We start from the raw sequence: 27690 nt of genomic DNA on the forward strand, positions 1-27690 counted from the left end.
GAAAACTATAGGCACAGGTTGCTGCAGGTCCGTGGCGACATCCCGCCGCAGCTCCCGCACGACCCTACCACGCCGCAGCTCAGTGGGGGTTTTGCAGGTGGACCTGCTACAGCTGAAGGTTGAAGACAACTGGGACCGTTGGATCACCATCCGATGGTGGCAAAATTCTAGTGCATCGATCTCTGGAAATGCTCGAGTGTGCTGTAGGCAACCCCAATTAACCCCAGATGAAAACCAAAGCAGCATTCATCCATATTTTACATTGAACGTAGATCGACAGCCGATCTGAATCCGTGGTCAGTGCTTAATGAGAATCCGTGGCAGCCTCATGCATCAGCTAGACGACCCCAAGCTCTAAACAGTACTCCAGAAATCTCATCAACTCAACATATTGCATTCCATGAAAATGGTAGACACCAGGTCCACGGTTTAATAAAGCCTGGATATTCTGGGCAACGATTCGCAAAGCGATTACGGAGCTTGTCATCTGTTGCACAGCCCAAACGTGCATGGATGCAACGTGCTGCTGCTAGAGCAAAATCAAAAATGATTTCGCCAAGATCACGTGAAGATACATCTGCTCAGGTTACAATAATAAACACATCTACTGCCGTAGTTCTTTCTCCACACAATTAGAGTCCAAATAACGGAGGCAATTATGTACAGAGGCTGCTGTTCAAATCGAGTAACCCTCACTAAATTGTTCAAGCCAACTAACTAAGCTGCCCTCACTAACTCCAAAAATGTACAACATAAACATAAGGTGGATGCGACCCAAAGGCCTTTCATGTCTACTGATTCGCCTTGTTCCCTGCCAGGATGAGTGAGATCTCCAATCCACGACTGAAGGCTTGGTTGAACAGGATACGTGACTGGAAGGTTGACACAAAGGGGAACCATGAGAAGAAAACGATGGGCACAAAAATGAGGGCCCCCATTCCTGCATCGTACATCCGTGCAATCTCGCGTACAGAATCCCACAGGCCAAGGGTTTTCACTACCCTCTTCCATGTGATGGCCAGCTGCCATGGCAAGTAAAAAGTTAGTAAGGCATGTGACTACGAAGTAATGTGATGAGGCAAGCACATGAACTTTGAGTTCGCCTGAATTGTACTATCCATATACACATGTTCCTTCTAACTGCTCTAGTGATAAAACATGATATTCCATCAGGATTCTGATTAACTAATCAAGTTATATACAGAAGTGCTATTCATATTTAGTACACGTTCCTTCTTACTGCTCTAGTGATAAAACTTGATATTCCACCAGGATTCTAATTAACTAACTAATCAAGTTATCTACAGAAGTACTATTGGCATATTATAGATGTATTTGGAACGCTAGATTACAGAAGTACTAATCAAGTTATGTAACTAATCAAGTTATCTACAGAAGTACTATTGGCATATTACAGAAGTACTATAGGTATTATAGATATATTTGGTACTGTAAGACAGTGACAAATTAACTTTGTGCTTCCAATATTCCACTATTGTTATTATTAAGTAGCAGATTGGTATCGTAAAGCATGTAGAAAACCAAATGATATAAGGACGTTCTTGTACTTACACATAAAACACACCAACCAGTTGCTATAAAAGCAAGTGCACTCGCAAATAAATCAGCAATTGTGAACCGGGTGAAAACAATAAGTAGGGCGATTCCTGCAACAATCCCAAGAGCAAGGAGGCCCTGTAGAAACCGAACAAAAGTCGGCAAGGCAGTTGACTTCTTTGGAGTTGCAGTAAAAAGCTGAAACCAGGACAAAAACTTAGTTTAGAGTTCATCCGTATAATTTGAAAATGTGCAATATGTGAAGGCCAACTATAACACGATAAACCTTGAAAAGGAGAACCATAACAAGGAGAACAATCCATGAGAAACCATAGACCTGGACAGTAACAAAGGCATTAGTATGGAAAGAAGTTAGAAAGAGAGAAACATGGTGGTAGGAACAAAAGTAAGCACGGCATGCATCCTGCTATACTATTATTTATGTTTTTATGTTCCTTTTTTAAAACATTTAAGCTATAAATATCTACAATAGCCACTTCAACACAAAAATCCATGACAAGATTGCAAGGGCAATAGCATTGTTTACTAAGACCAAACTATTAAGTTACATTCAAAATTATCAAAAATCACAAGTATTTTAGATCCAAACTTCTGACATATATACCTGGTATTCTTTTTAAGACCTGGAAGGTGAAGATATAGGATTCCTACAGTAATTGTACTAACATACTGACGCTTTCGATGAGGATATCCTACTCGCATTCAGAGGAGCTACCATCGATCAGTTTGATCAACAACGGAGAAATGAGAAGTGAAAACAAAGCATATATATGATATATGAAAATCGGGTTAATAAGAAGAGTTTTTAAACGGAAATACAGTAGGGGCTTCAACTACTGTGAGCAATCGAGGAGTTTACATTGAAGAACTACTAACTGAGAGAGCTTGACTTACTGCAAGGGATGTATTATGCGCCGTAATCTTAAGCTTGTACACAATGCCATACTGAAACATGAGAAATCTGAGGGTCAGGATTGTCTCTAGAAAACGTCCTCTGAAAGTCCGGATATGAGCCTGCATAAACATATTTAGATAAACTAATTAAACAGTGTTAATTGTTCAGTAAAAAGAACAAACTACCCAGCGTTAAAACAAATATTTCCAAAACAGGTGCATAACTGACCTGCTCCTCCTCCCACCAACTTTCCCAACTATTGTCACCCTTTACCCCAACTCCACCTTTATAAAGTAACCAGTTTGTCCAGTCATCGAAGTCCTCCACAGTCCTTATATTTCCAATAATGCAAAGTACAAAAAGTTATTGAGGGTACATGTATCTTATGCATGCAAAAAATCACGCTCTTAAACCCAATGTTAATGATAGGTATTATCTCCCTATACTTCAAGAAAATATTTCATCAATGTTGTGTTATGTTTCTCCACAGTGTGAAAAGCTAACTAAACTGTCAACTCTCCCAATCAAGGGTCATCTTGATTCGATTCCAACTGCCAATTAACTTAAAGGAAAAGGATTTAAAGATAGGATTGGAATAAACATACTTCTGCCACTCAAAACCAGAGGGGTTGAATATGTAAGGCGCAAAAAGCCAGGACATAACAAGGAACCAGCTACTGATAGTTATCAGAATAAATGAAGATGAACCGCCCTTCGTGTAGCCATAAGCAATGTAAATGATGAGGAGGAGAGCAACCTCGAGCCTGCAATAAGAATGCCTTTCAGATCCATCATTAACTAGTGCAAGCAAGCACACTTAACTAGAACTGCAGCATCAGATCCCAGTAATGCCTAGGAAAACAAATATCTGAGTGTGATTCTGAACCTTAAGCCCAGAAATTCAGCTTTGCCAACACCAATGTAACACATGGGTTACTGTAATGGCTCAGGTTTCATGTTTTGGATGCATCAATACACCCACTTTTAAACAATAAATTGCACCTCGTTATTCCAGTATGCATGTGGCACAGTAATATAAGATACTACATGCAATACCATTGTCATAACAAATTAGCACTCTTATCTATTAAAGATGTGTTTGCGCGACCATTAATAGTACAGGTCAATTTCCTATAAGAATTTATGACTACTTAGTAAGTAAACAACTTACGCTTTAACAAAGTGGCTTCGAGAGTAAAGCCTATAATTTTCAGCAAACTTTATGTGGCGAACAACAAATCCTCTTCCAGTAGCATGATACTGCATAAAGGAAATGTTCAGCAAAAATTCTAGCAAGTGATAATTTTAACGATTAATACGACTTTTGTACCTTTGCACCACCATGAAGGATTGTTCTACCAAAGTAATGTGTTCTTGTTCCAAGTGAAAAGGTGAAAAAGACTGAGCAAAACTGGAGCTGCATTGTAATAAAACTGAAAACAGCCTGCACAAGATTGAACAATATGATGTGATAACAAATACCCTGGTAAAGAACAGATATATTTTTCCAAAAAAAGCAAAAGGCCACCTTCATTAGCCCCAGCTCCAAAATGAAACCCATTATCATTGGTACTGCTGTAAAAACACCAATTTGGACCAGAAACTGAGCATTCAAAGCAGCATCTAGTGCAGTGTTCCCCAAAAACCTAGCCTGGCGAGATATTGAGTAGTCCAGTCCAGAGAGTGCCTGAAAATTACAATATCAAATATCAGTCAAATTAACATTAAGAGAAATCCTCATCTGGCAGGAGCATAATACATTGAAAATTCAAAGTACTCACCAAATAAACCCTTCCGTACAAGAAGATGTACACAGTTAGAACAGTCATCTGTGCATAAATGAGCAAACAAGTCAACAGATTGGTAGTTAACAAGTTGAAATCTGCAGAATCAGTTCACTATAAGCCAATTCCTATTGCAGAGTTGTTCAAGGTGGGCACCAAGAACAAGGTTTCCTTGCTAGGAATAGGGAAGGAAAAGCAGACCTGATTTCAATTGTAATGTGGAAAATTAGCTAAACAAAAAGTTAAGGCTCAACAAGCTCTGTGACTTGAGCTCAACCACTAAAGGGAGTGTTCAAGATAGATTCCTATCACGAATCAGGAACAAATTCAACTTAACAATTTACCAAACAGCCTTTTGGTACTGATAGAAGAGTTGTTCTATTTCCATTACCCTCCAAAACTGGCATCAGCATTCTGGAGGAACTGCAGTGCAGTATGCAGGCATGCCACATTCATACTGTTGCAATTTTTAGCTATATGGACACTCAAGTATCCGCGTGGTGTAATTGCAACTTAAGATGCCACGGAAACAACCCAGTAAACACATAAGATGCTGCAGAAAAATCCAGAAACCACAAAATAAACCCATGTGCACAGGCAGCAAGGGAAGGAGGGAGTACCATTGTGCAGACATAATAACCAACAGTGGTGAAAAAGAAGGTTAGCATCCTGAAGAAGTCAAATAGCTGCCCCAGTCGATACACATCTCGGCTGAGAACTTGCTCGCCGTTGCCTCCAGCTACTTTCCCCTCAAAAAGTGCAATTTGGTTCAAGCCAACATCCCGACCTTTCCCAACCTGAAAAGAAGAAGAATTTTTATTCCCTTACAGGAAATAAACTTCTGGGAAAAGTAAATATGGAGATAATGGCATAAGCACTCATTGAGTAAATTCAAGCATGCGTACGCTTTAAAGAGTCTAGAATGCCATGAGTATAAATGTTAGCACATGTGCACTTGCAACCTTGTCAGGCAAAGAAGTTAATAGCCCAGTTAATTTGTTTCCATGGTTTGCTCCTTCCTAGCAAAACACAGTGTGTTCTAATGATGATCGCTTTTACACGAGAAAGGAGGACCGCCCTCTAAGCCTAAGTATTCCTCAAATGACAGAGAGTGTACAAGTACCATGTGGTTGGTTAAAAGAACCACAATCGGGGAGTGCAATAGAGAACCTGAGATCTGATGCGAACAATCAGTCGAAGGTGCAGAGTGTGGGCACACTTACTCTAACGCCACACCTTTCGCATGACGGATCAACGAAGAAATGGGAACAGCGGCTTAAGCCATTATGTGTAGGCGGTTTCGAGAGGTGGAATACAAAGGTCATATCATTTGCTTGATATACAACATAATAATCAATTCTGATGTCTAAGTTTCACATGTCTTATAATGCACATATTAATATTTTGAAGTGCAGAAGTATGCAAATGTGCATGTCCCATTGAGTCAAATAACCACGAATACTGAAGGGGTAACAAGGCAACTTAAATGTTAACCTGAATATATTCATGGTGCGTGATGTTCCCTTGGCGCAGAGTCGAATTGAACCCTGCAGAATGATTCACACTTAAAGAACTTTGAAGAGTTCAGGTATCCAGTATTGAAAAACAGAAGAAGTGTAATATGATAGAAACAACAAAAACATAGATAATATTACAGAATCCACCTCCCTTCCATAAGTCCACATATTTCTCACAGAACTATAAGGCGTGTATACATAAACAATATAATTGTGTAATCATAAACATCAGTCTATTTCATGAAAAGAATCTATCCGGAACATTTGAATAGCAGTTCAATTTTTAGTGACAGAAAACTCTCATACACACGAAGCTGAAATACAATTTTCTAAATGAAAATCTGAAGAAGGAACAGAAAGAAAAATGGTGTATCGCAATGAAAACCTCCCAGTTTTGTCCAAATATATTTTAGTTGCAATTCCTTTTCTTAAGGACTTAAATCCGGTTCCAAGCATCAAATACAACCAAGCACAACTGCCACCATGTCAAACTCATGATGAAACTTAAATGTAAAGAATAAAAAACACCTACCAGCATATATATCTTCACTTATATTAATCACTCGGGACGCCTTGCTAATGCCACCTCGGGTTATGTGAAATATTCGATCAAAGACATCAGGATGTCCATAGTGCATTCTAACCCTGGAGAAGGATAACGTCACCAGTAAGTTTGTCTGGTTCAGAATCATTGTCACAGATTCCATATTAAAAAGATAATGCAGTAAGAAAGTGCAGCCAGACAATATTTCCTACAGCAACTTATCACATGGTTGATACCATTTACTCACTTGAGGTAAGCAAGAACTCGTTGCCCCAAAGTAACAAAACTGGTTTCTTGTTTGGACATAAATGATGCCAGGGAAGAGACACTAGCAAAAATGAAATTGAATGGGTCAATACAGAAACATTTAATCAAGTAAACATAAATATCTTGTAAATAAGTAGATTAATTAAATAATAACCTCCCCGTGAAAACATGCTCCCTCACACCTAAGATTGTGGGATCCCTTATGCCATGGTTTCCATGAGCATTACGAAATTCCTCAAGCAAATTTCTCATTTTCATCGCCTCCTCCAGGTAGTTATCCTATATGGGAACTTTTGTCAGTCAAGGTCACAAAGGGGCCAGTTTCAAAAAAGGTTGCAAAGGGGCATCTCAAACACTGTAATGTTGTTCTAGAAAAGAATCTATACTCTCTGGTATGTACAACAAGAAGGGGAACTGTCCAGTTCAACCTCATCCAAGTGCTTGCACATAACCTGAGTGCGGACCACTGTTGGATGAGATATGTGTGTACATCACATTAACTGGAGATAGGTGCATCATTTCTTTTCTTCTTCTGTGAGGGTCTAGTGATCCTCACAACCCTTTGAGTCTAATCTGTTCACGTCTCATGTAGAGACTCAGGTGATGGGACAGTATATTAGAACTTAAAGATGTGTTTGCTCTATTAGAACTAAGCACCTATACCATGAATGAAATTATTAAGAAAAAGCACAACAAAATGACCAATACAAGAGTAACAAAATTTTCAAATCAAGACCCTATTCCCAATAAGAATTAACACAGAATAATATATGCAAGTGCTAGTAAACAGGTTCCGCAAGGAGTGTCTTATCAACGAAAAGTTGTGTTGAAATAGAAAAAGGTAAACCTGGTTCATATCAATCGTCTGTATTGCATCTCCTCGAGTGAAGATTATAGCATGGTTCTGGTTTTCCGGTTTCCCCTCACCAAGCTTGGGGTTCCCAGGCAGTTTGATGGAGTATATTTCCTATTTGTGTAACAGGATGGCAGGATAAAGCATAAGATGTTAAGTAAAAGAAACAAATGCATTATGTCTAACAAGATTGCAGCAAATAAAAGTATGCTTCCAATTGTGATTTAATTCAACTGAAAAAGTAAATATGATAAAATCGGTATCACATGAATAGACTAGTAAATGTATACATTGACCTAATCTCAACATAAGTTTATACAACAATTCAAACCATTGAACATCTTTTTCTGAAAGGGTAGGTTTTACAAAAGATACGACTTGATTCCATTATAATACATGAACTGTATTTTCGTGAATTGAGAAGTCTTTGACCTACAAAGATGCACCAGCGTGTTCATGACTTAGCAGCATTGCTTTTGCACAAGTAATGATAGCAAAGTAGCTGTACAACAGTGAGTTGAGGCCAGGGAACAAATGCCAGTGGTAACCGTTCAGCTACCATCAGTAATCAGATGTACTGGTCCGGAACAGAAGATATAAAATACTGGCCGGTAAGAGGTGATTTCATACAAGTCTAGATGTAATCGTAGTGCTAATGATATGAAAGATATCCTGCTGTTCGAGGAAAAAAATGATATGAAAGATAAAACAAACACATTACAACGAGGAGACGATGTGTAAAAAGAACATGATAAAAAAATGTTAAGTACAAAAACTGGGAAAATAAAGGTAACCAGAGGGACAGACCGAACTGTTAAATTTTAGCAATCCAGTTTTCAAATCCTTGGTTGGGGCTAAATAAGGTACTAACAGATTTGGAAATTGGTTCGGTATTTTGTCCAAAGTTTCAAAACCTACAACTTCTTTTTAACAATTCATTCAGGACAAAACCATGATAAAATAGTGCTATCAGCTTATTCAAAAGGAAGAAAATGTTGCCAGACCAATGACATGGGGGGCTTTTCTTGGCAAGGAGTTACATAGTATTTGGTATTCACAATAAAAGGAAAAAGAATGGTAGAGGATGCTATTATCGCATGATACATGACTGACCAACTCAGCCAAGAAAACACAAGCTAAATAAATTTGTCAGCAATCTATATTTTTCCGGAGCCAACTGTGGTAAGCTGGCAATCTAAATCGGACTGATATGATCGAAATGGTAGATGGGTACAGATTCATAATTTGATTTTAAAGAGAGAAGATGAATAAACCACAACAATGGTAAAAGAATGATTAATAAATCCAGCAAAATAGACTGACTTGATCTTTGCCGTGAACATCGGCCTTTACAAGCTTGGAATAATACTCTTTTGTAGCATGTCCATCATTTGACACACTATCCTCTTCATGTATGAAAGCAACCCGAAGAGCCTCGTTTCTACAAATTATAACAAAACTTGATCAGTATCATTAAGTTTTGAGTGTTTGACAGCTGTAGGGCCTGTTTGGAATACAGGAGTTTCACAAGAATTTTGCAGGAAGCAGATCAATATCCACACAAAACAGGTAAAATTCACATGCAAACAGGACCTTTTAGGTGTCGAGCAAAAATCAAGATCAGAAACATTTTGAGACATGAGAATCCTCAGAACAATGAGGGGAAAAAAAGATCATGTCCATCAACTAGTAGACAAAGGAACTTGACTAGTAGGCCCTTAAAATAGGATTTTTTTTATTTAACACTTCAACAAATACAAACCCATTCAATAAACACGAAAGCCAACGAACCTTTGCAGTAAGAGAGCAATATCAGCAGCCTCTTGTTTTTTCATTTGTTTCTGCTGTCCATATATTTGGCATGAAACGACATAAGTAAATTTTATATCTGCTTGGGCCCGAGCATCAGGAGACAACTCATAGCCTTGAGTGTCAATATATTGTGCTGCAGAATTGCCATCTTCAATACCTGGCAGAGCAAGAAGGATGAAGATAGCCAAATAAATGTGTTGAATTAAGTAAAAAAAAACACAAAGCTATATACCCACCTCCAAGGTATCGCTTCTCCAGGTAACTTTGTAACATCAAAGCTCTTCTATAGTACATCATACCACGCACTGCCTCCGCAAAATAAGTAAATGAACATAGAAATAAAGAAAAAGCAAAACCATGCAGATAAGCATATCAGAATAAAGATTTTCGGCCTAACATGTAACTTGTTTATTGCGCATCAAATTATTTTTTTGATACTTAATCATCTACTACAACGAAAAGAAATGAAAAAAATAGGCTTACCTGTCCTTGCCAAAGTTTGGCCACGATAGGACACCCAAAACCGGAGTTCCAAGGTGTCACTTGGGTTATCCTTAAAATCATCTTCTGATGATTCACCTCGGTCAATTCGTTCTAAGAAGTTAGCCCACTCATCTGCAATCCAGGTAAGAGCAAGTTTGATGTGAAAACCGCAATCATTACGCGTGTGTGCTGTGTGTGGGTTGGGTTGGGGTGGGGTGGGGGCAATGCTTGATGCTCTATTTACAGCAGTATAATAAAGCATTTACTATATGGAGTTTTAGCGAGAGAAATATTCAAGAAAAAAGGAATCAATCTTTTTTCAACAAACAGAGCATTTTTCTCTGTAAACCCAACTGAAAAGAAAAGGAAGTCACTCTAGTAAGTGAAAAAATTAAACGTTGAAACGTCCTCCCACCCACATACGCGAGCGAGGCAACCGTTGTGCCAGCAGCCTCAAAGCCTAAACCACACGACACCATGACAACCATGCGTACAAATTTACCACCAAAGAGCAGTCTAAAAACATAATACCAAAACATAATCTGAGCTTGCAACATGTCCATTGCGTTAGGGTGTTACCAAGAACAAAAAAATATGAAAAAAAAGAAACCAGAAATCAAAAGCAGACACAATTTTTTGTCATTCACTTGGACCTCCTTTTACACTCATCACCCTACCAGAATAACAAAAAAGAGGTAGTATATTTCCACTTTCTAGCTAGAAGGCTTTGATGTGCCCCAATACAATAAACCAGAAGTCACAAGCAACAAAACCCAAGTACAAAGTAGACCAGTAATAGAAGCGGCATGTGACTACTTCAACACAAAGGTCCAGAAACATAGTGTTGGTGTATGTGTGTATTATGGCCCAATAAGGCCCATGTATGACTGCTATATAGCTACCCACTAGGGTTAGCCCAATAGATAAGGTTTATCCTCTGATATGGTATCAGCCTAGGTTAGGGTTTCCTGGCGCCGCCGCCGCCGGCCGGCGCCATGGCCGGCGACCCCCTTCCCCCTCCTCTCTCCTCCTTCCCCTCCCTCCCTTCTTCCTGGGCCCAAATCGCCTCGGGGAGCCTTCCCGCGGGCGCGGCCGCCGCCCCGGCGGCGCTGGCCGCCGTCGCCGGGCTCCCTGCGAGCCACGCCGCCGCTGCGGCCCTCCGCGCGGGCGCCGGCGGGCGCGCGGACGGGGACCCAGCCGGCGCGGACCACGCCGCCGCCGCCGCCGCTGCGGCCCTCTGCGCGGGCGTGGATCCCGCCGGCGGGGCTCCCACCGCGGCAGCCGCTCTACGCCAGGGGGCGGGCGGCCCGGCAGCTGCTCTCTGCCAGGCAGCGGGTGGCCATGCGGGTGCCGATCTGGGCGCTCCTGTTGCTGCCACGGGCACCGGGGGAGGGCCTGCTCGGCTGCCTTTCCCTACCCCGCCTCCTCCAGATGTGACCCTCGCGGCGGCCCTCGTTGCTGCCCGGGCCGCTGCTGCCGAGGGCCAGGCACGCCTGCGCGCGGCCGCCCTGACCTGGGAGCGTGAGCGTGATGCGGCCGACGTCTTGGCCCGTCAGATCGCTGAGGCCGAGCAGCTCCTCGCCCACCCGGTGTCCTACGACAGCACTGCCACCTCCTCCGGTTCCGGCGCTCCCCGTCCTCCTTTGGTTGTCTGGACCGACCCGGCCGATCCCCTCGTCGCGCAGCTCCATTACCAGGCCGGGGGTGTTCAGAACATCAAGAGCCTGGTCCCCGTCGTCCTCGACCCTGAGTCGCCCTCCTACGCCCGCTGGCGGGACATGGTGCTGCTCATTCTCCGCCGCTACGCCCTCGACGACCATGTCCTCGTTGACACCTTCCCTGCGGCCCGGACAGCTACGTGGCTTCGCCTCGACAGCATCGTCTTGTCGTGGATCCTGGGCACCATCTCCCTCGACCTCCACGACCTCATCCGCGGCACCCCCGACACCACCGCCCGCCGGGCCTGGCTGGCGCTCGAGGGCCAGTTCCTGGGCAACGCCGAAGCCCGGGCTCTTCGTCTCGACGCCAACTTCCGCACTTTCGTCCAGGGCAACCTCTCCGTTGGCGAGTTCTGCCGGAAGATGAAGACCATGGCGGACTCCCTCGGTGACCTTGGCTGGGCCGTGGAGGACCGGATCTTGGTTCTCAACGTTCTTCGCGGCCTCAACGAGCGCTACGCCCACCTCCGCACCTGGATCACCCGGCAGCGGCCCTTCCCCACCTTCCTGCAGGTCCGTGATGACCTTGTCATGGAGGAGCTTACTTAGGGCATCCAGCCTGGGTCCCTTCCTGCGCCGGGCTCCGCGTCTTCCTCGACCGCTCTTGCTGAGACTCCACCGCCACGACCCTCCGTTTCGCCACCGTCGTCCCTTCTTGGTCCTCCTCCTCCTGGGCCAAGCGGGGGTGGGGGGGGCCGTGGCGGCCGCCGTCGCCGCGGTGGGGGGCGTGGTGGGGGGCGCGGTGGGGGCACTCCGACGGGCACACCGGCGCCTCCACGGGGCTCTCCCTGGCCGTCCTTTGCCAACCCATGGTCAGGGCGCATCTCTATGTGGCCCTTCCAGGCCACCGGAGGCGAGCCTCGTCCTCCGACCGCCATGCTCGCTGGCGCTGTCCCAGCTGCTCCGTTTGCGTCGCCGTGGGCCCCAACTCCCGGGGCCTCGCCTGGGCCTGTCGGGTGGGACCCAACAGCCTTGGCACGCTCCTTCGGCACCATGGCCCTGACTCCTCCAGTCGGTCAGGACTGGATCGCCGACTCGGGTGCCACTTTCCATACTACACCCGACCCTGCTATCCTCTCTTCCGTTCACCCTCCTTCTTCCTCCCACCCTTCGTCCATCATGGTCGCAAATGGCTCTTGTCTTCCTGTCACCTCCGTGGGTACAGCTCACACTCCCGGTTCTTTTCGGGTTTCTGATGTTCTTGTTGCTCCCTCCATGGTTCACAACCTTCTTTCTATTCGCCGTTTAACCACTGACAATTCCTGTTCTGTTGAATTTGACTCCTCTGGTCTTACTGTGAAGGATTTGGCTACCCGGCGACCTCTTCTCCGATGTGACAGCACCGGGCCCCTTTACTCCCTCCGATTTTCTGCGTCCACTTCTTCCGCTTCGCCCTCCGCTTCTTCAGCTGCTTTTGCCGCCACAGCTTCTTCCACTACATGGCACCGGCGTCTTGGTCATCCTGGCCGTGCTGTCCTGACACAGCTTAGTCGTAGTTCCGACATACCATGTACTCGGGCTCATGATGAGCACCTGTGTCAGGCGTGCCAACTGGGCCGTCATGTTCGACTTCCTTTTCCTACCTCCTCTTCACATGCGACACATGTGTTTGATCTTGTACATTGCGATCTATGGACATCGCCTGTTCTGAGCATTTCTGGCTATAAGTACTATCTTGTTGTGGTTGATGATTTCTCATTATTCTTGGACTTTTCCCTTGCGTGCCAAGTCTGATACTTTCCCCACGCTTCTCCACTTCTTCGCTTGGGTGTCCACTCAGTTCGGTCTCACCATCAAGGCCGTCCAATGTGACAACGGCCGCGAGTTTGATAACACCACCTCCCGTGCCTTCTTCCTCTCTCACGGCGTGCACCTACGCATGTCATGTCCCTATACCTCCTCCCAGAACGGTAAGGCTGAACGCATGATTCGTACCACGAACGACACCATGCGCTCTCTTCTGTTCCAGTCTTCTCTCCCTACCCCCTTCTGGGCTGAGAGTCTTCACACCTCCACCTATCTCCTTAACCGACTACCTTCCGTTGCCTGCCCCGCTCCCACTCCACACCACGCTCTCTTCGGTACCTCCCCCCGCTACGATCACCTTCGGGTCTTCGGGTGTGCGTGTTATCCTAACACCGCTGCCACCGCTCCTCATAAGCTGGCTCCCCGTTCGACTCAGTGCGTCTTCCTCGGGTACTCCCCGGATCACAAGGGGTACCGTTGCTTTGACCTCTCCTCTCGGCGGGTCCTCATCTCTCGCCACGTGGTGTTTGACGAGTCCGTCTTCCCTTACTCCACCACCTCCCCACCTCCTTCCACCTCCGACCCTGATCTCTCCTCCCTGTTTCCCACTAACCCGGTGGACCAGCCACCGCTACCGTTGTGTCCTGCAGGTACTGCTCCGCCGTGGTTCTCATCGGGCTCGACGTCCACCGGTGCTGTCCCTGACCCTGCGCCCAGCGCGGGTCCGACGGTGCCGGCCTCTGGTGCTACCTCTACCCCTTCGCCCTGCGCGGGACCGGTGGCACCGCCCGCAGCACCTGCTGTCCGGTTTGCGCAGCCCGTGCGCGTCTACCAGCGCCGGGCGCGGCCGGCTCCCCTGGACCTGCAGCCGGCCCCGCCACCGCCGTCGCCGCCTCAGTCATCGCCGGTGGACTCTTCTCCGCCGGCGACGCCTACACCACCACCACCTCCGCCGGCCCCGACTGCCCGTGTCGCGCCGTCGGTGTACCATCCGCCTCTCCTACACCGGCACCCGCGTCATGTTCACCCTTGTGTGTGTGCCTTTCTTTTCATGTCCAGTCTGCAACTCCGCTGCGTCGGTAGTTCAGACTGCGGGGGAGTGTTGGTGTATGTGTGTATTATGGCCCAATAAGGCCCATGTATGACTGCTATATAGCTACCCACTACGGTTAGCCCCATAGATAAGGTTTATCCTCTAATACATAGATGTGCTTAAAAGATAAAAAAATATTTTCAGGGATTATAAATTTTGCAAATTAGAAGTACAGAATTAGGCATGGAAACAGTACCAGGGTATATTTTCTGAAGGTAGAAAAGTATTGAAATGCCGTCTTCATTGTCAACACAAAGCTCCGACATGCTATAAAGTACAGTCTCACTGTAGTAGGGGGTAAAGACACTGTTGCACATGAAAAATAGGTGTTAATAGGAACCTATTCCTTGGGATATAACTAAAACCCTATGCGTTAATAGTACCTGAAAGGGATCATCTCAGATACAGGCTTTGCATCTGGCATGTCCATGAATAGAGAATTGGTGAAAAATTGTAATCTTCTCCGAGCTTCAAGATTTTTTGGAATGTTAGCCGCAGAATCTTTGACAGTCAAAAGTAAGTGTAGACGCTTAACCTGTTCTTTCTGCAGGGACAAATAAAATCATCACACTAGTAACAGTATCATAGCTACAAGATTTTCAGTTTTTTATAAGATTAGTACCAGTTCCGGATCATTTGGCCAAAAAATCTTAGAGAATAGACGTCCTTCATTTCTAGCTCTTAATAATAATTGCCATGTATCAAACTGTTCCCTGCAGAAAAAAAGAGAGAATATTTTCAACAGGAAATAAATGGAGCTGACATCATTGTCAAATAAAAAATGATTTTCACTGCATACCTCAGATTTGGTGCAAGAAATTCATGCGTCACAACCTCGAAAAGCTCAAGGAGAGCTTTTGTAACACCAGCTGCAAGACCAGCAGTCTCGTTGCGTATCTAATGGACATACCATTTATCATAAATGCATTCATAACAAATTAATGAAACACGGAAGCATAAATGCAGTCATAATAAATTTATGAAACACAGCTGAGGGGATTTATTACAGGCGCCTGGTCTATAAAGGATGCTGAGGAGGAGCTCTAGGTTAGTCAAGCAAGAACCCTAAAAGTAGTCAGAGCCTCCCGAGGGAGGGCGACGAATAGGTTCTTCATGCTATCCTTAGTTATTCCATATCAGCCAACAATAACTATGACATAATTGTTGGCTTTGGCCTCCAGGTTAGTCACTTAATCTCACGCATGAGCACGAGCAAGGAGAAGGGAGAACAGGGGACAGAGAAAACAATGATGCTGCTGAACTGAGCTACACCTGCTCCTACTCCTTGCATACATCACAAGTCAAAAGTAGAGATACATGATGTCACTACTCACTACCAACTACTACTAGCTATATCATACTTCTACACTAGCACCAATGTTGCAGCACAGTTCCTACTACTTGCTACTGCCTGGTTCCGTCCAATATGGCAGGCTGAGCATGGCCAAAAAGAAGGTGAGCACTACCAGCTCCTGATGCAAATGGAATGCAAGAGAGTACTCAATTATCTATAAATAATAAAACACCTTATGCGGAACATGCAAGTAAAGCACAATAGAGTTGCTTTTCATGCTCTGACCCAAAAACAAGGGTAACAATCTTACCAGAAGACCTGTCAAACCCGTAAGCCTTGTCAGGACTAACTGCAACTTCCTGAGATTTATAGTCACTAAAAGTGAACCCTGTGCTATACTGTCACTGAGATCTCGGAAAAGCCTTTCAACCCTGTATAAATATCAGCAGCATGTGTTACTGTCGAGTAGTGAAACAAGGACAAACATTGAGTAGCCTTGATGTTTTTTTAGGGAAGAGTAGCCTTGGTGTTTGTATCAGATTCATCTTCTTTCTCTGAGAAAGCATACCAGCGCTGCCCTTCAGCATCAACCAACGAGTGAAGAATTTTTTCGGTGCTGTAGTAACATTCCTTGACAGCATAAGCCATGTATTCATCTTTTGATATTCTATACCATAGCTCATATTGTGAGTCTTTACAGTCAGAAGCATAGTCATTTGCCAACATAATCTACAGAAGAATCAACGAACAGATTGATAACAACCAAACCACGGATCAGATATGCAAAAGATTCATTCTCACAAATAAAAATGTTAATTTACACTAGGATTTCTCATACCTTGCTAGTCAGCAGAAACAGTGGCCATTGTACAAGTCTTAAATTTCCACAATTACTTGGCATCATAAGCAAGTCCATTTCCCTGAAAGGAAATTGACCAATATTGAAGCAAAGAAAATCACACACTAGGTAATAAACTATTATTATTTTATGCCACACCTGTTGCTGATATAGTCTTCTTCGCGCAAGCTCCTGATAATCTCATTCCAAAACGGGGAAAATATCGAGGCATGCATCTTAGTAATTTCTGAATCCTAATGTCAAGTGACAAAATAAAAAATAGAACAGCATTACACTTATATACAATGTTTCTAGAAAAATTGATTATCAAATTCACTAGGTGACTTTTTGTATAACAAATAGAAAAGGAACATCTAAAACAAAAACATGTGCAATCTATCATCAAAGCTGTAAGGATATTCTAGTGAAACAAGAAGCTTCATTAGTGTGACATGTTCAGCTAAATTACGTTCAAGAAGAAAATGCAAGTCAGGAGGCCTAAAGAAAAAAATAGCAATTACTTCAAGGATGTGAAAAAGGCAAGATTATGGAACCGATCTTTTAAAGTTAGTATCAAAACCAACATCTGTGAACAGGTGTTCGTTTACCTGAGCAACTGGTCCGATCGATATCCTGCAGCATAAGATAGAAATAGTATGAAAAACAAGCACCTAAAGTCCACAGCAAATTATACTAAACAGAAATAAACATATACGAAGCTAATATGTGATTAATCATAAACAATCAGAGAATAGGGCTAAGAACCTTCGAGGGGAAAGGTTTTTAGCAAATGCTTCTGGAAAGCTCTCAAAACGTTTATGAAGCATTTCTATCGAACGAATCTGCATCATATTAGCGAATGCCAGAATGATAATTCAGTTTGCACATCATAAATAATGTATGCATAGCTGATAGCATTTGGATCCACGAACAAGGCCAGGACTTGAAAGAATATACCTCCCCAAGACGATCTCTAGCACCCATAACACCACCAACAAGAGCCGATAAGAGTGTGTACCAAATGTGGATGTCCATCAGGTATATCTATAAATACATAGATACAAATAAAAGAATGTAATGCATCATTTTCAGAGTCTTTTTTCTTTTCTTATATCAAAGCTACAGGTCAAAACAGGGAACTTACAGCCAAGACAGGTGCCCAAAGACTTAGAATGGTCAAAGCATTTTTATTTCCTAAAAGATTACGCTGTCAGATCATAATTGCATTGTTTTAATGTGCTTAGAAGTAAGGTTGCAATGACAATTTCAGTAGACATAGTGGCAACAATTGAACAATAATATTAGTATGATATTTCCAGATATACTAACCCCTTGATACAAGATCATGCCAGGAATACTTCAAATCATGGAGTTGAACAATTATATTGGTTGGTTCAACTAAAGGCTTAATCTGCAAGAGGTGAATGACAAAGTATGAACAAATTTTGTTGTTATACTGAACACAGAACAAACATCATATTTCTAGAGTTTGTTATAACCACCTGGAGAAAATATGCAAAAGTAAATTTGCAGGCCAGTATGACAAGCCAAAAAATCACATATCTGCATAAGAAGATTTGCAGTAAGTCCATAATAAAGAATGATGAACACAATCAGTGAGGACCAGTTACCACTGAGAGAAATGGTGAGTATTCAAAATGACAGTCTGGTAGGTAGTAAAAAAAACTAGTGGATGGTATATCTCAGGAAATTTGCAGTAACTACTAATGTCAAATCATGCCAGGGCCCGGCTATTGCCAGTAACCACTAACGACAGGAAGTAATCAAACCCACATGAGTATATCAGGCTACTGTAACTCAATTCCTAACTTCTATTGGTTTGTAAGTATACATGTAGCCACACCTGAAACAAAGGCAAGTAGCACAACAAATGCCACAAGCAAACTTCAGTATGAAATGCTCACAACTCAACAAGGAGAATTAAGAGCAATTGCCAATGGCAAAGTATACTCAAGAAAAATTAACAGCAATGTGCACCAACACTCAGAAAAATTACAGTTTTCATACATTAGGTGGACATTAGTATATTGATGCTAAAAATTGAAAATGAAAGGTTTTGCTACAGATGTTAGCCTGAAGAACCATAAAAAAAATAAAGGTGACAAATTACTTTGTTGTGAAAATCGTGAAAAGCAAAAGGGAAAAACCTGGCATAATCTCTTATACTCTCATAAAGTCCCCGTCCAACATAATATCGCTCCTAAGAACATAAAGTAAAACAAGTCAGTGCATATTTCATTCTTTCCCAATTTTGTGGAATGATGATATATACCTGGTATATCCACTTGAAAAATTGGAAAAACTGTGACCGATCAGAAAAACTAGAAAGCCTGTGACAAGCAGGGATCTTGGCCATTAGTGCAAACACAATCCGAACAGCAGCATAACCACCAAGAACAAGACCATAAATCCGGAAATAAGTTGAATCAGAGTTCCTTGCATTTCTCTCTTCCAAGACTTTCCTGCTCAGCACCAGTATTCATGTCAATAGATAACTTAGTGTACATTAACAGAAAAATAGGTAAAAAAGCTAACTGAATACTCACACATAAAGATAAGTTACAAATGTTGAAACTGCAGTTAACCAAAAGAACCGGATAACTAATCTTGAGATGGCAAAACCTCTTGCTGTCTTATATGCACCAATCATGAGCAACACGTCCAAGCAGCCTAAAGAAGAACACAATAACAATAAAATATGGAACATAAATGGCACAACAGAAATATCAGTAGCTCCCTGTACAGTTATATGTAGAAATGAAAAGATGCAATGAAGTAAGAACAAGTTATAAAAGAAAACAATAGCAGTAACTTAGAGAACATACACTCAACAAAGTTCAGTATGAAAAAGGCTGGTCCAGCACTAAGTAGTACTTTAAAGGTGTCAATGTTTATCTTCCCATGGCGAAAGGCGATAATAGCTAAGCCCTGCATCACCAATAAGGGAAAGTTCATCTTTAGTGATTATACATTAATGACATACTTATTCATGATTAATCATTATCTCAGACCACTAACCTGAAACATTAATAGTAGAAAAATCCACAAGCGATGGAAACTGCGGTACAAGTGCAGAAAAGTACGATGTTCAACAAAATTGGTCTTTCCTGTCTGCAAATAAGGCATCAAAGACAGGAATCATAAGGTCAAAAACATGATCAACATTACAGGAAACAGTATTGATTTTAGTTTAGTCAAAATGCCTCCCTCTTAGTTGCGCACACCACCAGATATTGCACAAAATAAAGAAAGGATAAGAATAAACACCCGATATTTTCTCTAGAGACTACCTCTTTTCACTATATTCTTCCAATACTTATAAACTTGAGAGAACATTCTCCATGAAAAGAAGAAAAGGATTAGCATATCATCTAGCCCTATCCTCTTTGCATCCCAAAGTACCCAAACAATAAATCAGCAGAAAAGCATCCTGATTCAGGTACCTTAACTTTCAAATAAAATCGATACAGTTTTCAAGCCAGAAACTAGCAGGCTTTGTAAGGGAACTAAGACTAGTATTTCCCATATCCACCTTTCAGTTTCCAAGATAATTTTTAATTGTTCCCAATTTAATAGTAAGATCAAAGTTACTCTGTAACTGTTTAAGACGCGTCTTTACATTACACGTATAAATGGTAGAATTGACCAATTATAAAACCATATATTATAGCAACAGCACTACTGAGAGAAACTAAAATTGCAAATCTGAATATTTAGTGTAAATTATGTGATCAGATTCAAAGCAATTAAAATAACGTAGAAAACTAAATCCAAAACCACAAACATGCATTAAACTGATAAAACACTCAAGTCTACAAACTAGCTGACAGGAAAGTAGGAATCTCAAGTGATAATGTTTCATGTAGTTGACTAGTTGTGTTTCCCACATTGTATGCCCATCACAAGTCACAAATGAAAAAACTGCTAGTCCCTTTAGGAAAATATGCATGATTAACTTACACGCTTCCTCTTAGCAGGCTTGCGCAAAAATTTGGAACCCTCATCGGGTGGCCAACTAAGCTCAAAGCATGAACGCGACCTACACATACGTAGCAGAATAAAGTTAGCGACAGAAAAGAAAGCATGTAAGCGGAAACAGCAGAAAGGCAAGCTTATGGTGGGGGCACTCTTGTGCTGTTGTTGCCCTTCTCGGGCTCTGTGCAGTGTTTATTTTGTTTTCTCCTATTAATATATATACCACAGTGGGGGTTCCCCTCGCTGTTTCTTTCAAAAAAAAAAGAAAGGCAAGCTTATAGACGAACCAAAAATATTCATTGAAGTCATCATAATTCCTCCAATCAGAATGTGCAGCTTTTCCACCATTATTATTGTTAGCCTCCTGTGAACAGTGTATGAAAAAACTTTCAATGCAGTAGCAAAAGCTCTAAGACAGTTAAACAGCCAGCACGCAGTTGGCTAATTTACCCTAGATAATACAGAGATGACAGGCACAAAATAAACTAATTAAATGCCACATGAACAACTAGAACCATCTCATTTCAAATATGCCCAACTAACCACTGAATGAAAAGTTTCAACAAAATAAACAGCAGTAAAACTACAATTTCAAAGCACCAAACATTTCCACCAATGCAAATGTATCATGTGCAACACAACTTGAAAGTGTAATTGTACAATTAGGATTGAATTTTATCACCAAATAGAAGTGAAAATTCTGGGGGAAATGATACATTTAATCCATGTTTTGGAACCCCATACCAAATTTTTGAAGGGTATATGTCCAAATGCAGCAAGGAAAAACAGTACCAATCTATATGGTAAAAGTAGATTAAAGATAGAACCTTTAATAGATGAACCTACCGCTGCCATGGTTTCATATATTGGGGTGATTATTTTCTCCAGATATGAGGTGGAACCATCACTAGTAATACAACTCTTTGCAGGTTCAGCTTCAGATGAGTCAAGAATTCCATCGAGTTCCTTTGCCATCTGAAATATGCCAATAATGTCGATTAAGCTGAATAAACTTAACTACTGTACATTGTTAGAGAAATACAGAGGACTTTTTCCCTAACAGGACATATACAACCACAACAACAAAAGGAGTCAAGCTTAAGTTTTGACACAAAATGCAAATATGGTTACTCAATATTGTGGTATCTGCTAGGCCAAGGGTTTGAACACTGAGGGATATGGCACTCACCCTCAACCAGGGTCGACAAGGCTTCTCCCTTACGAGCTAGGAGAGGCTCTGAGGCTAATTAAGTTAAGTTTAGGTTCATCGCATGACTATGAAGTACAAGACGTCCCTTATGTATGAGGACCTAACGTCTACAATCACATAAACCAACCTGATCTCTATCTCTAATTTCCCAACAAAGCTCATCACCCTCATAACTAGATGATCTGCTATCTTCACGTGATTCCTATTTGAATTACTAATAACTTGCCACATCAGCCTAGCCTGTGCAGTTAATCCATCCGACATGCAAGTTAGCACATGATGACCATCTCAAGGCGAACACACAACCCACACACCATTCTCTTGGCTAAGGGGAACACACGACGGAAACCAAGACACCACCAGGCTAACATGGCCGTACAGCAATTGCCGCGCCAGACTACACGCTCTCTGACTGCCGCTGCATGGAAACAACAAGGCTGCCTGCCTATACCTGGTAAGGGCTTTCCTAGTAGCTTTGTTGGTTCACCTTCTTTTTGCTTCCAAATCTCAAGAATGGTCATTTAATCTGGAGTGGAGGGTTATACCATTATACAATACTAGAGGTCGCAATCTGAATAGTAGTATGTAGCTAACTTTTCTTCACTTTTTTTTAGAACTTGAGATGCTTTGCTTTATTATAATTTCATAACCACTCTTTCACATATAGGATTCGTAAAACTCTTCAAAAGTGATATTTGACCATCAATTCTATTAACTGTTACAAAAGTAATATCATAAAGAAAGCTACATGAAATATAAATTTGTTATTGCAACTTTTAGACACTGAACATACAATTTGACAAAGTTGTTAGTAAAAACTAAGTCTTATTTTTTTTTTCAAATCCTAATACGCCCTACATAAAGAAACAAGGGAGAAGTTCATATGATTTGCTTGTCATATGCAAGATGAACAATATGAGCTAGTCTGGGTTACTAAAACTAGTTCATTAACAATATGCAAAGATACAATATGACTTGACTAGCCAGAAATATGCAAAGATACAACATGTATTCTTATAGTATTCCAAATTAAACCATAAAAGGAGCACCTTGCCATGGACAGACCTAAGATAAATGTTTGCAGCAGCTAACATATCAGTCATACTCATCGAATGGGCATGACCATCTAAATAAGGTAGGCCTAAACTCATTTATAGATGCAGTCTTTCTGAAACTACAAAAAGAGAAAGACGGGCACTTGGGACAGGAAGGGACTCACATTGTGGAAAATGTAGCATAAGCATTCTGGGAGAAAACGAACATTCGCAGCTTCACCCCAAATCAGAAAGTAGAGAGCAACCAATATGATCTTTCGGTTCTTATTTACTGCTTCAAGGCTATCCAAGAAAAATAGATGGTAAACAGGTAAAGCACCCTGCAAGATGATACCACGCGCAATGAAAGTATTAACCACAAAAGTTTTTATACCTTGTCCAGGCCACGCGCTTTCCCAAGTACCTGCACCATTTCATGTAGTTGTCCAGAACTTTGCAAAAAACTTCAGTGACGGCCTTCTCATCAATTTTCTACAAGACTCATCACTTTGTTTAGAACTTGTTGCATATACATAAGAGAACTTACTGACAAGTGGACACAAGATTATTGACTAGCATTACAAACATGGAAGTCAAAGGACAACTAGCAACATGTTACACAACAACAATAAATCTAGGAATTACTAATTAATGTAATGGAGAACTCATTCACTCAATGCTACTTTGGCAAAACTTTAGTTCCCTACCCAAGCAGAACTGCAGTACTAGAGCGACAGGTATACTCTAAATTTGTATGCAGAGCAATTGATAGGCACAAAACAGAAAACACTAATTGTTCAGATTTCCATTCCTTAAGCCAAGTTTAATTTACATGAATTCCACAAAGAAGCTAAGCAATAAATGAAAAATACATCAGCAAGGCCACTGTAGAACACCCCACTACAATTTATATACAGTTTGAAAGACTGGGTAGTGGTAGAAATTTTTAAAATGTCCAACACAAAACCTAGTTAGTAACATATGGAGTATTAAATCAGCAGGATACAAAGTTCTAATCAAAATCATATGCCAGATAATAAGTTGCTTATATGGATGGGAGAACTCACTGGTTCTGTTTCAACAAGCAGGCCGAGCCGGGACTGAGCATTGGCTAGTGTAAGTACAACATTTTCACGTTGGTTTCGAATATTATCATCCTGGAACAATCATCCAGAAGAATTAGATAAACAATACAAAGGCAACACGAAATTAAATCATGAAATTAGTGACGAACAAATTGGTAAGATGCTAGAAATAAAGAACTCCGTATGCAATTGCATAATCAGTAATTAACTCATAATACAAAGATCACCAGGACAAGCATGAAAAACCACAAGCTTTTGAAAAGAGTCTATGACAAATCATGACACTTTGTTTAGTCAAAACTTTCTTTCTGCAAAATGTTCTTGTATGAATATGATGTAAGAAAATCCACATACTATCAAACAGTCCATGTCCAACCAAAGATAACAGAGAAATACAGTGTCTCAAGACACAAAGTAGCTTGTCAACAAGCAAAAGAAAGATGTCAACAGTCATTGCCAGTTGTGTTTTAGTCGTTTGACACTTCAAAAGTAAACTACAAGCACTAAGCATACAGGTGCTTTTGGCAAAGCTTTCATTTATGCCAGGTCTGAGCACAGGATGCCCCATAATAATATTAGCAAAATATCATGATAGAAGACATAAAAAAACTCAACCTGCAGGGGGTAAGACAGCCCCCGGGCATTTTGCTAAGAGAAGACCTTCTCACCAGGTCGAGAAAACCCCCAAACCCCTGCCCCACCCTTACACAGCGGCACCGTAGCCCGTGTGAGATGACCAACGACCGAGGCTGGGCCTTAGACCTGTGCTTTGGTGTGGTGACAGACAAGGGGATTTTTTTTAACCCCAGCCTGAAAATTCGCTCCCACGGGGAGTCAAACCCAGGACCTTGCTACTACAGCCACCTAACCAACTCAGCTAGAGGCCCGTTCACCATGATGAAGACATCACAAATAAGAAACTATGTTACTCAGAAAAATCAGCAGTTTTAACTGTAGCATATGCCAACAAGCAGGATTAAGTATTAAACTATACAAGACATCTAGCAGAAAAATCAAATACGGTGTGATCAATCAACAAAGAATACAATACAGGAAGCTTCTTACCTGGAAGCCAAATACATATTGCAAAAGGTCAAAAATGTCTTTTTGCCTTAGTTGTGGCGCATCATAAGGGAACCGTGGCAGGTCCTCACAGTTTTGAATCGCTGTTGTTGCAGCCCTGACCTAATACAGTTGCATAGAATTGTTGTCAACAACAAAAGATACTTCTTTTATTTGTTAAGGCATAACAAGACAAATAAAGAGCTCTGAGTCTAATAGTTTAATCTGTACAACCTATTTCCTCCTCTTCATTAGAAACATATAAATCCCATACTACAGGAGTATTGTGTTGTATGATTATAAAAAAGCCTCCGGTCAGAATAAATAAAAGTCATCCAAGAGAACATACAGTGCAAAACTGCAAATATTATATTTTGACAAGCTGTATTTTTATGAATATTTAGATGGTTCATAGGAAAATGACACTTTATGGATTTGAGCATTTAACTCACATACTCCTGAAGTATGTTTGTTGTATTACGTTCAGAGGCATAGTACAGCACAAATTGGTAATCGATGATAAGTTTTCGAAAATGTGCCACTATCCAAAGCAAATATTCATACCTCAGGGAAAAAACCAATAATATTTGTTACCGACGATGGTGCATCCAGGGGTACAATATTGTACGGAATAAGTTCACCCCTCAAGGCTGCATCAGATCTTTTGATTTTCTTTATCTGAAAATAACAAAGAGGAAAGAGTGGTTGATTTAATAAAACACTAATTTCTTATGATTCAAAAGTATGTGAAGCAAACCAGATTACTATTGCAGGCTTTTAGTACACCAGTATACAACCACAAACAAAACCACAACAATGATTTCTACGAATCATTACAAAATAAAGAAAAAAATTAGTATGTTGAGATCTGTCATGAATTACCTCCTCTAGAATTTGTCTATGAAGTCTATCTGTTGGTGATTGCCCAACAAGAATTTCCAGAACATCAAGCAAAGCCCTCAAAGTAACATAAACTTTCTTCATTTCCATAGCCCTAGCTCCCATTCTGATAATATCAAACAAAATAGAAAGACATGAGCGATATGGCATACATAAGGTTTATTTTCATGAATGACTTAACAGTGTAAAGCCCTGGAGGCACACAAAAGCCCAAAATGGCACATTTTCAGAGATTCGATGCTAGGCCAATCCGAAAATTAAGAACATGTCAAGATCTCTTAACAGAGAGGGGTCATACTCTGTACTGAATGTTCCCGACTCTCTCAGTCTCTCCTGTTCACGTTGCATATCATCAACCCGACGCCGACTCTTGTAATCCAGATAAAAGTTCCATAGAACTTGAATGTCATTTTGCCGGTCTATCGCAGCCCCGTCCTTCTTAGCAAGTTTTTGCTGCAGAATGCCATGATTGGACAAGGGAAGTTAGGAAGAATTCAGTACAAAATAGACGGAAAGCCAAAACAAAAGTAATCAGTGTCTGAACGATGAGGAGCAAGCATACCTTAATAACAGATTGTAAACCTGTCTTGAACTGAAGCATCCCTCTCCCCGCGCTGCTGGGATCAAGATTTTGAGCCAGTGTATAGGCTTGTTCACAAACTGTGGTGCAAGAGAAAAGGTATAACTTTAGAGTAACATCAAAGCACGTGCCTAGCCTTAATAAAGTTAGCTGATTATTATCTCTATCGAATCCCTGGAGGGGGTAATTTGTCTAGTTTTTCTTCCAGATTCATAGCACTGGTGTGTTTTCCAAGTGCACAGACCAACCAGGATACAAAACCACGAGCCGGTAACATCCAAAACATTAAGCATTGTGATTTTTGTATGATAGTAACTTTAGCACCAGCAAACTCCAGTCAGATGAGGGCGCCTAAAGCCCTCTGATTACGCATAGATGGTCACAGCAGCAAGCCCCCCGTTGCTTGGAATCAATTGTCCAGTGAGAACCTCAGTAAAGCACCCAATTATTAGCTACTAGAACCCAGCTCTGCACCTGGCCATAACTTGGCAGCACCTAGAATCTAACTAATCGTCACTCAGCTGGGAGAAGAGGAAAACGCGGTATTGCAGGACTCAGTACCCCCAAATCAGCAGCTCAAGAACACCCCATCCAGAGCTCCCTCGACCCAATCAGCTGCGAGCTCCATCCGTGGACTAGGCGAACTAAGAGAGAAGAGAGTGAGGGAGGGAGGAGAGGGGAGGTTCTGGGCTTACGGATCCGCGCGACGTTGGGGTCCTCGTCCTCGATGTCGTCTGCGGCCTGCAGGATCTGCTCGATGTTGGTGGTCCGGCCGAGCGAGGCCGGCACGGCGGCGGCCAGCCCCAACCCTCCTGCCGCCCCGCCGGCGCGGAGGTGGTCCCGGTCCCGCTTGAGCGCGGCCCGCACGAGGCGCTCCCAGTTGTCCGCCGCCCGCTCGGGGCCCCCGCCCCTCCGGCGCCTGGACGACGACATCGCCGCGCCCGCGCCGCGGCGGCGGCCTCTGCCCGACTAGGTCACTCTCTCCCAGGCAGCAGTGGCCGCGCGATCTGGAGCTGTCTGCGCGAGCCGGGAGGGTGGCCCAGCAAGCTGTAGTGGAGGTGGGCGTTTTGGGGGAGGCCGGACGGGAGCGGATTCAAAAGCGCCGCGGGGGGGGGGGGGGGGGGGGGGGGGGGTGGAGAAGGAAGGAAAAAAATGGTCAGTTTCCTTGGCTAGTCGCTAGATTTCACTGCCGCCGCCGCGGCCGCGCCCTGCCCCCTCGGATGCTGGCCGCGTGGGCATTTTTTTGGTGGGGATGGGGAGAAGCCGGAAAGGGACGCTGCGACGATCGACGGATCGAGGGTTCAGGGAGGTGGGGCGGGCGCACGCGGTAACGTAAGGAGAAGTCTATCTAACGACGGGTCGTTCTGACTCACGAGAGCGCGGCTTACGCGTCCTTCTGGT

General features: G+C 42.5%; 1 protein-coding gene across 1 annotated transcript; it reads right to left on the reverse strand.

Moving 5' to 3' along the window:
* Positions 1-428: 428 nt before the first annotated feature.
* On the reverse strand, positions 429-27401 carry LOC101773496 (callose synthase 10). Its single transcript, XM_004983344.4, has 51 exons — positions 26985-27401; positions 26272-26369; positions 26008-26162; positions 25692-25815; positions 25374-25487; positions 24813-24932; positions 23730-23819; positions 23057-23154; positions 22848-22965; positions 21265-21393; positions 20706-20782; positions 20404-20482; positions 19462-19554; positions 19269-19371; positions 18990-19113; positions 18716-18905; positions 18591-18643; positions 17925-17985; positions 17752-17833; positions 17567-17616; positions 17380-17466; positions 17188-17264; positions 17031-17055; positions 16582-16676; positions 16423-16504; positions 16153-16313; positions 15895-16015; positions 15090-15187; positions 14913-15003; positions 14674-14834; positions 14487-14596; positions 9734-9865; positions 9487-9555; positions 9230-9407; positions 8762-8879; positions 7433-7552; positions 6740-6864; positions 6566-6646; positions 6307-6419; positions 5752-5804; positions 4878-5054; positions 4255-4302; positions 4002-4160; positions 3804-3917; positions 3645-3733; positions 3079-3237; positions 2702-2804; positions 2473-2592; positions 1844-1894; positions 1573-1755; positions 429-1022 (listed from the first exon to the last, which is right to left on the reverse strand). The coding sequence occupies exons 1-51, from the start codon at positions 27220-27222 to the stop codon at positions 792-794; spliced, it is 5727 nt and encodes a 1908-aa protein (XP_004983401.1). The 5' UTR covers positions 27223-27401; the 3' UTR covers positions 429-791.
* Between the last annotated feature and the right edge of the window lie 289 nt (positions 27402-27690).

Source organism: Setaria italica, chromosome IX, assembly GCF_000263155.2.
Source record: "Setaria italica strain Yugu1 chromosome IX, Setaria_italica_v2.0, whole genome shotgun sequence".
Taxonomy (NCBI): Eukaryota; Viridiplantae; Streptophyta; class Magnoliopsida; order Poales; family Poaceae; genus Setaria; species Setaria italica.